Consider the following 14,913-nt stretch of genomic DNA (forward strand, 5'->3'; position numbering starts at 1 on the left):
AGAACAGTTTTGGGGATTTTACACCTGAAGACTTGCAAACGGGGTTACTTGCGCCGGAAGACCCGCCCTTCCGGTTTTCCTTGAGCTTGTGTAGGGATCAGATTTTTTTATTATGTATATTTTCTTGTTTAGTTAAGTAGATTTTTTTTGTCGTTTTTTTTATAGTTTTGGTTGGTATTTTGGGGAATCCTGTTTCCTTCCCGCACAGTAGGTGGCAAATGCACATTAAATTGTGCAATCGTCAAAATACCATAGAAGACAGAATAACTTCCTCTTGCGTCAGACCAATATGTCGGCGTTCAGGAGAGGGGTTTTTTGTATTGGTTTGAGGTAAGTTGCCGAGCTATTAGCTAATTCACGTAGTAAATTATAAGTGTGTCAAGTTTGACCTAATATAAACAGCTAGGCTATGTAAGGCCGGTGTATTTCCAAAGGGTTCACGTTAATTAGCGTTTGGATATGTCGAAACAAAACTAGCTATGCGAGCTAGCTAACATTAGCTAGATATGATTGTTTAGCTAATGTTACTGTTCTTAGCTAACTAACGTTACTTGTCGTGGCTACTAAATTACACGTAGGTTGTGGTATCTTGAAATGGCAATTCACTTCGTGATTTACATGTTTTTCTCTCTGTCCTCTAGCTATGCCTCAAACCTGGGGAGACTCAGTGGGGCGTTGGTGCGCCGACAAGTCATGAAATTCCCCACTGTGATCCGGAAGAACTGGATATCTCTGTCTGCTATTGGTGGCCTATGTGCAGTGCCCTTCTCACAGGTTGTTTTACACATTTAAACGATATACAGTTAGCTAGTCATGCAGACTTGTAAGCCAGTTGTAGATTCCTTCATCAGTTGCATGTTCCAATTCAGTGGAAAACTAAACCAAAAATAAGACTAGCTAAGCTAACCATCCATCTCTATGCCCTCTTCTAGAAACAAGACAACCTGTCTCATGAGGCCTTGGTCCGCAGGGCATCCTCTTTGGTCACAGATAGCACCAACACCTTTCTCTCTCAGACCACCCTGGCACTCGTAGACTCATTCACACAGTACGTTAAGGTAACCACTTTTTCACATTCCCATGTGTTAGGAGACAATTAAACTTTGGTTCTGATGTTATACTTTGTTATCCCATGCTATATAGAAACTTTGCAGGAACATAAAACACGTTGATTCATTAGGATAGGACTTACCATAGCTGAGATCTTATTTTCAAGTTATCAGAAAAGTTCAATAAGGTCATGGACAGGTCGATGTTAATCCTTAGTTAATTGTGGCTCCAAATCACCTGTCTGGATTCTTAAATTCAACACATCTTTTTTCAATATACCGTGGTCATATTGTAATTACATTTTCAGGGCTGATGTAGAGCAGGGATGATTCAAATAAAAGTATAATTTATTGAAATTGTATTTTATTCAAGTTAGACATGTAATATAGAAATTAGTCCGTATGGAATACGTATTTACAGTAATTTAAGCTCAGTAATTTAAAGTAGGGTGGTAATATTAACATCTGAATGCTTTATGCAAACCTGAGTTTGTAACAATTTGAAACAATTCATGAAATTAGAATACAACTTTTTGTACACATTTATGGAAATGAGTTACTTAATACACACACCACACAGCACCTACACAAACACCATCTCACACACAGCCTAACAGATGCACACTTCTCACTAAGTCTGAACTTCAACACAGAAGGCCACTAGTCTAAAAGCTTACTTCTAAGGTAGGCCTACCTGTTGGGTTACATCGTAATGTTATTTTTGGTGTTTGAGTTACTCTTGGTCATGGGAGGTTTAACTGCAGCAAATAATTTGCCTAGGCACAGAAGCGACAGCCAGCTTCACAGTAAGATAATGTAGATAGGACACATTTTCAATTCACTGGCATTTAGCTATGTTTTTATCGATTGTAGGGCTTTGCTACTGAATTCTGGTAGTTTTTACTTTAAAGAATAAAACCATCACAATACAGCCAATGCCACACGACTCTGCCTCTTACCCGGCTTGTTGCCTCAGCCAACGGCGTCAGGCACTCCCACGCAGCTGGCACTTGTCATAAAAATGAGGGTGGCTAAAGGTGAATTTGGACCAATCCCTGACAACCCATACATCTCTGAAAACATCTGAATGACAGGTTGAGGAATACACATCGCAAATATTAACTCACCAATTTCGTGGGTTTCACAAAACAGATTTGAAAGTCCTTAGCACGGCACTTGCTTTACATTTGGGCTCATATCGTGTAAATATCATAATGTGCAGTATTGGGATTTTTTTTGTCATGGGTAGCAACTGCCACAATGTTATCAAAATATTTTTTTGTCTTAACTATCACATTGATATTTTTGTAAAGTTCTTTCATATTGTCCATTGTTTGTCACCTAACCCCCTTCATATGTCACAAAAGTGATTCTCATAGGCCAGTGTTCAGCATACCCCACTCTCCCCTAATACAGTGAAGTATGTTTAGCCATTTACATTCAACATCACTAAGTCAAGGAAAGTATAGAATTCTTTCGAACAAAGCTATCTACATATTTTTCAGGATGTTGTGTATCCTTTCTGAAACATATGGTCTCTTGGCACAACCTACCCCGGGTAAGTAAGTTAAGCATAGGGACAGGGTAAGTTGAGCCGCATTGGGATAAGTGAGTGAGGGTGCTGGTAGGTCAGTTTAATTAATGGAATGTCGGTGTGATATATTGTATATCTTAAATGTATGCCTACATTCAGATATAGATCTCGCTGTTCAATATCATTTTCGCTTACATTTCTTGACCAGTTGTCTGGGACAGGGATGTGCCAATTCATAGGAAATTAATCTACATTTTTCTAAGCCCATGTGAGATTCTTGATAGGATTAGCAAGCTCCATGGCATCGGATAAGACCTTGTGTGCTACTGTCATAGCCTCTTTCGCAAAGTACATGTTTTATTGTCAATTTATCTGTGTCATTCAGTAAAAGTGATCTTGCTGCTGCTCAAGTGGACTACCTGCACTTCTTTGGCTGCTCTCTCAAGAACCTTGAAGGGGGCTTGTTTTACTTCAGTATACATGGGGCCTGATGTTTGCTCTGTAACAATGCAAATCTTGAGTTCATTGCAAAAATATTATGCATAAAACAGACAAAATATAATCATAATTTGAATGGTGGCCTTTGGCTCAACTTACCCCCAGGCAAGCATTTTTACTATTAGCCCATACAGCTACCAGGATGCACTTTCATGATAGGTTTAGGACCTCATATTGTGGCTTATAGTTTTCTTCATCAGTTGGGATCTCTATCTACTTTGGTTTAGATACAGGCATCATGAAACCTATAACACAGTACATTCGTTTGACTTTGTGAAAATCATTTTACATTTTTTTGACATGCACTACATGACCAAAAGTATGCGGGCACCTGCTCGTCGGACATTTCATTCCAAAATCATGGGCATTATTAATGGAGTTGGTCACCCCCTTGCTGCTATAACAGCTTCCACTCTTCTGGGAGGGCTTTCCACTAGATGTTGGAACATTGCTGCAGGGGCTTGCTTCCATTCAGCCACGCACATTAGTGAGGTCGGCACTGATGTTGGGTGATTAGGCCTGGCTCACAGTCTGCGTTCCAATTCATCCCAAAGGTGTTCGATGGGGTTGAGGGCAGGGCTCTGTGCAGCCCAGTCAAGTTCTTCCACACCGATCTCGACAAACCATTTCTGTATGGACCTTGCTTTGTGCACAGGGGCATTGTCATGCTGAAATAGGAAAGGGCCTTCCCTAAACTTTTGCCACAAAGTTAAAGCACAGAATCGCCTAGAATGTAATTGTATGCTGTAGCGTTAAGATTTCCCTTCACTTGAACTAAGGAGCCTAGCTTGACACTGTGCATGGTGATCTTAGGCTTGTGTGCGGCTGCTTGGCCATGGAAACCCATTTCATGGAGCTCCCAATGAACAGTTATTGTGCTTCCAGAGGCAGTTTGGAACTCAAGTGATTGTTGCATCCGAGGACCGGTTTAATTTTTTTTACAAAAAATATATATGTATATGTGTGTGTGTGTGTGTGTGTGTGTGTGTGTGTATATATATATATATATATATATTTATATGTGTGTTTCAGCACTCGCCAGTCCCACTCTGCCTGTAGCTTATGAATCTGAACTTCTAATATTGTCCAGTTTCAGTATATGTAGGTGTTCTAAACTCGTGCTTCTGCTTCTAGAATCATGGAACATAAGATTGCGGACCATTCAGAACACAGAATGTACACTTTGCGGCTGAGTTGTTGCTCCTAGACATTTCCACTTCACAATAACAGCACTTACAGTTGACCGGGGCAGGGCAGAGATTTGATAAACTGACTTGTTGGAAAGGTGGCATTCTGTGATGTTGAAAGTCACTGAGCTCTTCAGTAAGGCCATTCTACTGCCAATGTTTGTCTATGGAGATTGCATGGCGGTGTGCTTGATTTAAAAAAATTATGTTATACACCTGTCACTAACGGGTGTGACTGAATTAGCCAAATCCACTATTTTGAAGGGGTGTCCACATACTATATATTAAAAACTGGCTTACCAGTTTGTTCCATGTGGTTTCTTCCTTCATAAATGGATTACCTCTTCCAAAATGTGGTCACATGACTGATTTTGTGTATTGTTTCCTAGAAGCAAGGGGTGGCTCAACAGACCCCACTATCCTCTACTCAGCTTTTACTGTGGATTCATTCTACTGTCCATTCATAAACTCTGAAATGTATTTGTCTGTGACAGTGGAAGACTGCACTCTCCCAAGTTACACCAGTTATGTGGCTTTATCTTAGATTCGACACAAACATATACGATGCGCCTGCAGCTACAGTAGGGCAATCACAGCAACGTTCACTTTAGTGCACTCCACTTGTGTACACACAGTATGTACTTGTACGTGTTGGTTTGTGCGTCTGTCTGTTAGCCAGCTAGCTAATGTTTGCATTTTCTCTCTAGACTATACATACACTGGTGACCCTACACAAGCACTATGTTGCCTCAGGCAGCAAGCTGACCCCTGTGGAGGAGGACTCTGTGTGGCAAGTGATCGTTCGCCAGCGCCAGGAGGTAGGTGTCATCAGTGGTTTAAGAGGTCAAAAGTCATGCACTACTCAGGCTGCCTCGTTAGCTTAGACTATTCTCTGTCAACATTCACCCGCTGTATTTGTTAATTTAACGTCACAGAAATGGAAAACAAGAGTTTTGTATGTATTTGTTTTGACTGAATGAGTAACTCAAGTCATGTCCTTGTCCCATCTCTTGCTGTCTTTTTCTAGGTGAGTGATTTGAGGGAGGACTGTAAGAGGTTTGAGTCTAACTGGATGATGGCCCTCAACCTCTCTAAACTGGCAGCTGAAACGGCATACAACGCGGGTACTGTATCCTATGCACCTTCTCCCACATTAGATGATAGAAAGTAGATTTGTTAGGATTTTTATGTTAACTTCAGGTTGACCCGCCAATACCCCTAACAGTTAGCACAAACAGGCTGGTACCCAGGCTATCATTCCACATGACATGATGGCACAAACAAATCTGGGACCTGGCAACCTACCAGTGCTTCTGGGTCTATTGCAAGGAACATTTGCCAGTGTACTAACACAAGGTAATCTCTTGTTAAACCATCAATACGTGTTAAAATTACCCGCACAGCTGATATCAATTGCAACCTTTGGCCACCGATTTACCACTCCCTAAAGTGGATTTCCAGGTTCTTTTTAGTTCTGATTGCTGCCAACATTTTTCAAGATTTTGCGCTCTTATGGGTATAATAATCAGAACAATTGAATCCTACTTTTTAAACAGACTAAGGGCGACTTGATCTATTTGACAATCATTCCGTACAACTGAAATAAAGTATTTACTATTTTACCATGGAAAATCTACTGTGGTAATTTACCCGTCATGTTGTATGAATGGAAAACTCATGTTTGTGCAGCCTCATTAATTTAGTTTCCAATTCATGTAATATTTTTATTATAATTTATCATTAAAGCATAATTTCTTAGTCAATTGTGATGAGTTACATAATTTAGCATTTTATCAAATAAAATGTAGTCTAAAACTCAGCAAAAAAAGAAACGTCCTCACTGTCAGCTGCGGTTATTTTCAGCAAACTTAACGTGTAAATATTTGTATGAACATAAGATTCAACAACTGAGACAAACTGAACAAGTTCCACAGACATGTGACTAACAGAAATGGAATAATGTGTCCCTGAACAAAGGGGGGGGGGGGGGGGTCAAAATCAAAATAACAGTCAGTATCTGGTGTGGCCACCAGCACTGCAGTACTTAATGCAGCATCTCCTCCTCATGGACTGCACCAGATTTGCCAGTTCTTGCTGTGAGATGTTACCCCACTCTTCCAACAAAGCACCTGCAAGTTCCCGGACATTTCTGGGGGGGAATGGCCCTAGTCCTCACCCTCTGATCCAACACGTCTCAGACGTGCTCAATGGGATTGAGATCCGGGCTCTTCGCTGGCCATGGCAGAACACTGACATTCCTGTCTTGCAGGAAATCACACACAGAACGAGCAGTATGGCTGGTGGCATTGTCATGCTGGAGGGTCATGTCAGGATGAGCCTGCAGGAAGGGTACCACATGAGGGAGGAGGATGTCTTCCCTGTAATGCACAGCGTTGAGATTACCTGCAATGACAACATGCTCAGTCCGATGATGCTGTGACACACCGCCCCAGACCATGACGGACCCTCCACCTCCAAATCGATCCTGCTCCAGAGTACAGGCCTCGGTGTAGCACTCATTCCTTTGACAATAAACGCGAGTCCGACCATCACCCCTGGTGAGACAAAACCGCGACTCGTCTGTGAAGATAACTTTTTGCCAGTCCTGTCTGGTCCGGTGACGGTGGGTTTGTGCCCATAGGCGACGTTGTTGCCGGTGATGTTTGTTTGGTGAGGACCTGCCTTACAACAGGCCTACAAACCCTCAGTCCAGCCTCTCTCAGCCTATTGCGGACAGTATGAGCACTGATGTTGGGATTGTGCGTTCCTGCTGTAACTTGGGCAGTTGTTGCCATCCTGTACCTGTCCCGCAGGTGTGATGTTCGGATGTTCCCGATCCTGTGCAGGTGTTGTTACACGTGGTCTGCCACTGCGAGGACGATCAGCTGTCCGTCCTGTCTCCCTGTAGCGCTGTCTTAGGCGTCTCACAGTATGGACATTGCAACTTATTGCCCTGGCCACATCTGCAGTCCTCATGCCTCCTTGCAGCATGCCTAAGGCAAGTTCACGCAGATGAGCAGGCACCCTGAGCATCTTTCTTTTGGTGTTTTTCAGAGTCAGTAGAAAGGCCTCTCTTGTGTCCTAAGTTTTCATAACTGTGACCTTAATTGCCTACCGTCTGTAAGCTGTTAGTGTCTTAATGACCGTTACACAGGTGCATGTTCATTAAGTGTTTATGGTTCAAGCATAGGAAACAGTGTTTAACCCCTTTACAGTGAAGATCTGTGAAGTTATTTGGATTTTTGAAAGACCGGGTCCTGGAAAAAGGGATGTTTCATTTTTTGCTGAGTTTAATTATTTCAAATGGCACACACTTATTATTTTGTGATTTAAAAAATTAAGATCAAAGGTTTGAAGTATAGGCCTAATACTATATTCTGGTGCTCCTGATAGGTCATTATTTCATTGGGGGTGGGAATAGAGAACCTAGACAACGAGTGTCCACCTGTGTCCATTTTGGTCCTTGGTTGTAGACTGTGTGTGTTTTCAGGTGCCGACCAGGCGTCTGTGACAGCACAGACCAGCCTCCAGGTGGCGCAGTCTCATGTCGATCAGATCAGACAGCTCTTTAAGGAGGCAGAGAAGAACCTAAAGGAGTCCAAAGCAGAGGACAGTCAAAGGATCAAGCTTCCTGCTGCCATGGAGGAAGAAGACATCCCTGAGGCATATCTGCGAGAGGACTAACTCTACTTTATTACATCCATTCCCACAGTCTTGTCCACTTTATTCTGTTTGTATGATGTGACTACTAGGCCACATGGACTGTACATTGATGCTGCCTGAATGGCGGCCTAGTGGTGAAACGCCTCTTGATGCACGGAATTTAGAGTGGAGGGGATTTTCTTGTTATCACCGCTGATCAGTTATTGATAAGTTGACTCAATCATGGGAACCAATTTGTGGGTGCAATACTTTGCATTGAGTGTGGGATATATGCTCTACAAATTAAATATTGTTATTATACTGCTAATGTGAATATACTGCTGTCATGTGTTTGTGTGCATTTAAGCAGAGAAGTGCAATTTGAGATTACAGCTTCACTGCTGTCTTTTTTTAGATAATGTATTAAGTACTTTTAGGAGTTAAGTGCTGAAATAACAATACTTGTATTAACTCTAAAGGTAGCCAAAAGGTGCATGTGACTCTTTTTTTAAATGTTTTTATTGCAGTCTGATCTTGTTTGTGTATCTATCAGTTGTCACTTTTTAAATGCAAGTAAAAAAAGGTTGGTTTCTGATTCTTGTTACTAGTATGTAACATGCCAATAGAATAGTGTTTGGTCTGGGCGGAAACACTTACATTTCTTATGCACTTTCTGCCTTTAAGTTGACTTAACATGAACTAAAGTCAAATTTTGCCTTAAGTCCATGTTAAGTATTTTTATCTCAAGTCTGAACAGGGGTCCCAAATGAGTAGCAGCATGCTGTGTTCCCAGTGTCACAGCCTTCTCACTTTATGGCCAGCAGATGTCGCTGTAGGTTCATATAATATCCTTGCTGTGCAGCTCTCAACTCTGAATCTACTCATGCATGATGAGGTGCAAGCTTGGGAGGAATAAAGATACTAAATTTGAGTGGAAATTCAGACTTGGTTCTAGTGAATGAATGCACCACTTTATAGTGGTATTATTATAATGCACTCACTCTAGAGCTCTCTCAGAAGTTCACTCTTTCGAATGATGCTTCTCTTTCCCATTCACTGCAGCGTACAACTTGATGGTCTTCGGTGTGAACGCATCTTGATGTTAGAGTGCTGTTGAGGTTTAAAACTTCAGACTCTTTGAACCTGGGGTATACTATCACTTTAAAGCACAACATCCATGGTATTTTCTCACTGTGATTCTATAAGGATTTAACCTTAATATGAAAAGCTGAGTGAAATGGTCTAGAACTCTAAAAGTCACTCAGCCTGAATAGAGTACAAAGTATAACTGTCCCTGGGAAAACATGTTGTCCAATGAAAACCTTGTAGGGATACAGAGAGTGTTATCAAGGGGCACCTAAGGAGCTGGAGATGAACATTCGTCAATCCAACCATACCCTGGCCTGGGAAACACTTGATAGTGTCCAGTTTGTTCCCTCTGTTTTCTAAATGACTTATGCTAAACAGTCTCAGACCTGCCCATGGCCAAGACAGACACGTGTATAAGAGTGCAGGAAAGATGGAGAGATGTATGGGGGGAGGAGACCCACAGAATAAAAGGATAAAGAGAGAAAGGGGGACTTGCACTTATTACACTGAGCTTCACTTCCACCAGCCCCTCCAATCCCCCTGGCACTCACTGAAGAGCCCTTGAGGCTTACTCAACATTCCACAGAGAGACAAAGTGCTCTGTGAAAGAGAACAATGTGAACACGGATTGCAGGACGGGATGTTTGTTATCCCAGCCACAGGACAACATAGTTTTAAAGACCACAAATCCACCATCAAAAATGTCATCATGGTTCTTGTTCAAAGTGAAAGTTTTTCTGTTACACAGCTCCTTTTCCTCTATCGCCCTCAGCTTCAATTTATTGCTTCATTTCATCAATTATGTTTTATAACAGGTGTATTATGGTCCCACCAGAGAATTTGTGTAACAAATGTGCCCTGGTGTCTGACAATGGTAGTGCAATTGTTTTACTTCATGACCTTTTAATAATGCTGCCTGTCTCAAAAACCATCCATGTTCCTGCTAAAGATATGCAGATGTGTTCTTTCATTAGCAAACCATGTGGTTAAGGTGATGACAAGAACATGCACAGCATTCATCAGACTAACATGGATCAGAGTGCAAAGTATTAATCTAAGAAGAGGATTCTGCAGTCTGGTTCTAGATTATTTGCATGACAACAGATGAATGTCTCTATAATGATATAGATGGGAACATGCAAGCAGATAAGACACATTCTTGATTTTAAGTCACACACAAACAAGTTCCATAGACTTAAAAATTGAGTTAATATGGTAGATCTGAGGTTAAGAGTCACTTGCAAGGCCAGCTTCTTTTTGTATATTTTCCGTTGGTGAAGCAATAAACACACTGCAAACACACAATAATGAAATACGTTTTATTTCATATGCACTTGACTGCTTTATGAAATCCTAATATATGTCCTCATTGCATGAATTAAGGTATTGCATCAGTGGGAAAGGTTGTGTTGGAAAAAGTGAAGACACCTGAGGGATGTGAAAGTAAAAAATAAAAAAAACATTGAAGTTTGAGACCGCTAGAGGGGGAAATAGATTGAAATAGAACACGGTGTCGAGTTTCAGATCTCAGTTGATTTAATCCATGGCAGATGAGAAGGTCTTGAGCTGAATGAGTGCCTCTGCTCTCAGGCACGTCGAGGTGAAAGCTCCTGGGGCTCTGCTGCTGGGGCTACTGACAGGCAGGCACAACGTTTCTGTAATGACAGCCACTCGCTACCCCGTGAGAGGGGTTGTGGGAGAGTTTGGTGAAACTTTGAAGTCATTGTATTTTTATGAGGCCATGAGTGTGGTGTAACCATAGATCATAAAATGAAACAAATGAAGCATGTATCTGTTCCACTCTTTCTCACCATCAAAACTATCTGACAGACTCCCTAACACAACTATAAGCCTGCATCTGTGCAAGTAATAATGGCTCTGGCTGACCGGTATCTAGCCTAGCAGCCTATGAACATTCTCTCTTTTTTCACACAGTAGGATATCAGTGTCTGAGCACTTTAATTAATTATTAATTAAACCTTTATTTAACCAGGAAGGGCTCATTGAGATTTAAAAATCTCTTTTTCAAGAGCGTTCTGGCCAAGATAGGTAGCACCAAGTCATTACAGACAAACAAACTGAAAATCTACAAATAATCTAGTAAAAACCATAAAATTCACAAGAGTATAACAAAATCAAAAACAGCAAATTAAAAACATTGACAGGTCAGGGAATCAGTCTCAAGATCATTCATCAGTGATTTAAAAATACCAATCGGGACAAGTTCTTCCAGTTTAAAAGTATTTTGTAAGGCGTTCCAAGACGATGGCGCAGAGTACATAAAAATATGTTTTATAACCCCATTATTAATGGAATTTTATTACTAATCTGACAATGTATCTCTTAGAATCCAATACCAGGACATTGTGCTTTTTAAAAAACAGTCTTCTTTTGTTGTGGTCGGAAAAGTATTCTTAGCATCCTTCACAATGGCTAGGGCACTCTTTAAGATATATTCTTCCCCCATCTCATAAATCAGATGGAAAGACATGCAGAACACATCCCAACACACACGCTTAGACACATACCCTGGCCTGCCTCACTGTGCCAGGGTGTGGATGAATAGGGTGTCAGGAGAGTAATTGTGTCCCTGGTGGCTCTTGAGAAGACAGAATATGAGACTGAAATTAAAGCACTGACCTGGTTAGGTTCCAGCCAAAAGGAGGGGTGCCCCCCACAATTGCTGTTTGCAAGGATTAGCTAGTTAATTTCTGAACGCCCCAATTAGACTTGGGGTGATGTGTCCTAGTTGTTGAAGAACGGCAGGGGGACGGATGCACAGATTGGGTTTTTGGAGAGAGGTTATGGTGGGGGGATTACCAGTGGGGAACAGGGGATTAAGGCTGATGCTGGTCCTGAGTTAACTTGCCTTCAGAGAGAGGTGACTGGGCCAAACATGCATGGGAACGGGAAGGAATTCGGACATGGGGAGCAGAGATAGGCTTACAGCAATGGATGTGGACCACACTGGCACGTGCCACGCTCATTGTGCTGCATTCTCCATGCTGTATATAACAATGTGTCTGATTAAAACCTCCACTTGCTTAGAATACATGTTTGTGTAATATCCCTTTAACCAAAGATTTGTTGCAACCTGCAAAATATGTCTAATCAGCGGTTGATCAAATTTCAGGCCATATTGTTACTCATGTCTCTTATATTGATCTCATTCAGAAAATCTTTATTAATTCTTCAGTTAATTAATGATAGGTAATGTGTTTTTACTTACCAATTACCACAGGGAAATTACCCCCGTTCAGAAACACATCTTATCTCATAGGCCTACTCAGTAAATGTGTCCTTCAACTGTAGCATAAATGTATAAATCTTTATTTGCAATATGGATGACGTAATCTATATATTACACAATTTTTTCAGGGATGGTGTGCTGGAGGATTGCTTCTCATTTGACTGTATCGCTGGAATCAGGTGAGCCCCCCTATTGGTGCTCTAGTGGTACAGTCCAATCGCAGTTTGGAGTTGTTGCTGAGGAGGTTTCGTAGTCCAGCGGACAGACAAGCGTGTTCGATGGAAGACGGCTCTACTTTCAAAATGTTCCTGCCTTGCCTAAGGAATTACCCGCTTTCCAAAGGACAGCATGCTTTATTTATTGTTCTTCTGTACATCTTGACAGGTATGCTATACATTGTGAACGCTCGGTAACATTAGCCAATGTAAAAGATTTTGAGAAGTTCTGAGTGCAGCCAGTGAGAGCGAGGCAGCAAGCCGACTTGGGTCTCGTCTTACACAGTCTACAAAATATTTGTTGTAGTAGTTCATTTGAGATTTGGACTGTATTGTTTCAATACGAAAGGTCGACTTGTTTTTCGAATGCCACTAACGACTGTGCAAGGCAGGGGAACTTTTGTTGAGAAGTTTAGTGCTGGTATGGTGCCGCTGCCCGATGATGGTGTGATCCGCGGCTGCCATGGAAACATTCACATTGCCATAGGAAACCACTGAGGAGCAGCGTTGAGGTAGATGCTCTTAATAAGTGGTGGGCCAATTTGAAGAGCTGCACGGTACTGCTCTCAGCAGTACATTTTGGGGCCCATAAGCGATATTTGGTTGGGCCTCCCCACCTCGCAGGCAAAACATAAAAGTTTGAAAGTTAATATCCTGCAACTTTACACATTTTGCCATGGGGTGGAGTGAACATTTTGCAGTTTTAAAGCAAGATTTTGCAGTTCTACACCACAGGAAGCTGCTGAGGAGAGAACAGTGCGAATGGAATCAAAAACATGGAATTCCGCTCCAGTCATTACCACAAGCCTGTTCTCCTCAATTAAGGTGCCACCAACCTCCTGTGTTGTACACATTTTGCTATGGGGCAGACCTAGAAAAAAACTGCAGTTTTACAGCTAATTTCCTGCAATTCTACACATTTTGCTGTGTTAAATATTTCTGAGTGAGTGACAAGGTAAATGGGAGCCCCCTGGAGGTCAAGCACGTGCCAGTTGGTATTCGGCCATGATTACTACTAGTTTAGGTAGCTGGCTAAACTAACTTACCAATCAAAACATTATCTGACATGGCTAATTGAGTGACTGTTAGTAACTGACATAATGAGAAAAGTTGCTGATGCACAACCAAATTTTGAACTTGCACTTTGCATTCTACTATTCGATCTCTCAACCGTAAGTTGAGACCCCATAGGCAACCACTTATGTCGCGTATGCCTAGAGCCGGCCCTTAGTCCATTATCTTACCTGAAGATGTCTGAGCCAAACAGCCAATTCTTACCTTTTTTATTTCATTGAAGTTATCATCATTTTTGTATTATTTTTTTTTACAGTGCTCCAAGCTAGGACTCGTTTTGGAGAGTGGAGACTGTGTGCAACAGCAAGGAGACCCCTGGCTGCTCCTAACATAAATTCCAGAATATAACATTGTCAGTCATCAGTGGTGTCTATGTCCTAGAAGTAGGAACTAGGGATTCTCTGATATATATATATATATATATATATATATGAATGATTTGAGGAACGGTCCAGAACGAATTGGGGACAATCTGTTGAGCTTTTGTCATCCAAGTCAGAGAATTTGACTTGGTAGCCTTTGCTGGTTATAGTCAATTGTGGGTAATACAGTGCTTGATATAACTTACGAAGATTTTATATAAAGTTTCTTTGTGGATACCTGTCTCCATTTACTAGACTGTTTGATTTTTGTCAATGACAGAAGATGAAATAAACGCATGGCAAATTGGTCTGCAACAGGCAGCACCTGTCACCGGTGTTGAAACCGTTGCTGTCAGGCAAGGGGACATAAGCTGATTGATTTAGTGTATGTGTGAAGTTTTATCACTTTCTCCTCCTGGAATTATTGGTATGCACGTGTGGTTGTTTTCAGTTCTTTATTTTGGGTGATATTATTTTGTTGTTGTGCAGCCTGCCCTAAAGATAACTTTCCAAGAATAGTTGAGAAGAAGTCTCTTTAGGGAAAATGATGCCCCAATATGGACCTTATGGTAGGTAGTTCTGTGATCATTGAACTCACCTCATACATGATAAATGGTGGGACATATTTTCCTGTTTTTTCATGAGCTAGAGACCCATTTCTGTTGTCTGTCTGGTTAATAGTCAATTAATTTATTTAGTAATTATTAAAGATGCCCTATGCAGAATCGCTCTGCCATTTCCTGGTTGCAGAAATTGCAGTTTGTGATAAACATGCAAGTATAGTGTAGCGCACGTGTCAAACTCATTCCACAGAGGGCTGAATTTCTGCAGGTTTACACTCTACATTTGTACTTGTACTCAATAATTAGTAAGATACTCCCCTCACCTGATTGTCTCGGTCTTAATTGAAAGGAAAAACCAAAAACCTGCAGACACTCTGCCCTCCATGGAATGAGTTTGACACCCCTGGTGTAAAGAATTGTTGTACCATCTCTAAACCGCTATGAAATATA

The 14,913-nt window shown here is 41.4% G+C and overlaps 2 protein-coding genes across 2 annotated transcripts in view; both read left to right on the top strand.

The window, feature by feature from the left end:
- Window positions 1-206: 206 nt before the first annotated feature.
- Window positions 207-10,304, top strand: diablob (diablo, IAP-binding mitochondrial protein b). The gene is made up of 6 exons (XM_029700773.1): window positions 207-330; window positions 642-774; window positions 933-1,058; window positions 4,976-5,086; window positions 5,296-5,392; window positions 7,759-10,304. The coding sequence occupies exons 1-6, from the start codon at window positions 290-292 to the stop codon at window positions 7,950-7,952; spliced, it is 702 nt and encodes a 233-aa protein (XP_029556633.1). The 5' UTR covers window positions 207-289; the 3' UTR covers window positions 7,953-10,304.
- A 2,113-nt stretch (window positions 10,305-12,417) lies between these two features.
- The window catches only part of nectin3b (nectin cell adhesion molecule 3b), a 59,307-nt gene continuing 56,811 nt past the window's right edge, over window positions 12,418-14,913 (top strand). Inside the window, exon 1 of the mRNA XM_029700774.1 lies at window positions 12,418-12,633. Coding sequence (XP_029556634.1) covers window positions 12,528-12,633 — 106 coding nt within the window. The 5' untranslated portion in view covers window positions 12,418-12,527. The remainder of the gene's footprint in view (window positions 12,634-14,913) is intronic.

This window comes from Salmo trutta, chromosome 19 (genome assembly GCF_901001165.1).
Source record: "Salmo trutta chromosome 19, fSalTru1.1, whole genome shotgun sequence".
NCBI lineage: Eukaryota > Metazoa > Chordata > Actinopteri > Salmoniformes > Salmonidae > Salmo > Salmo trutta.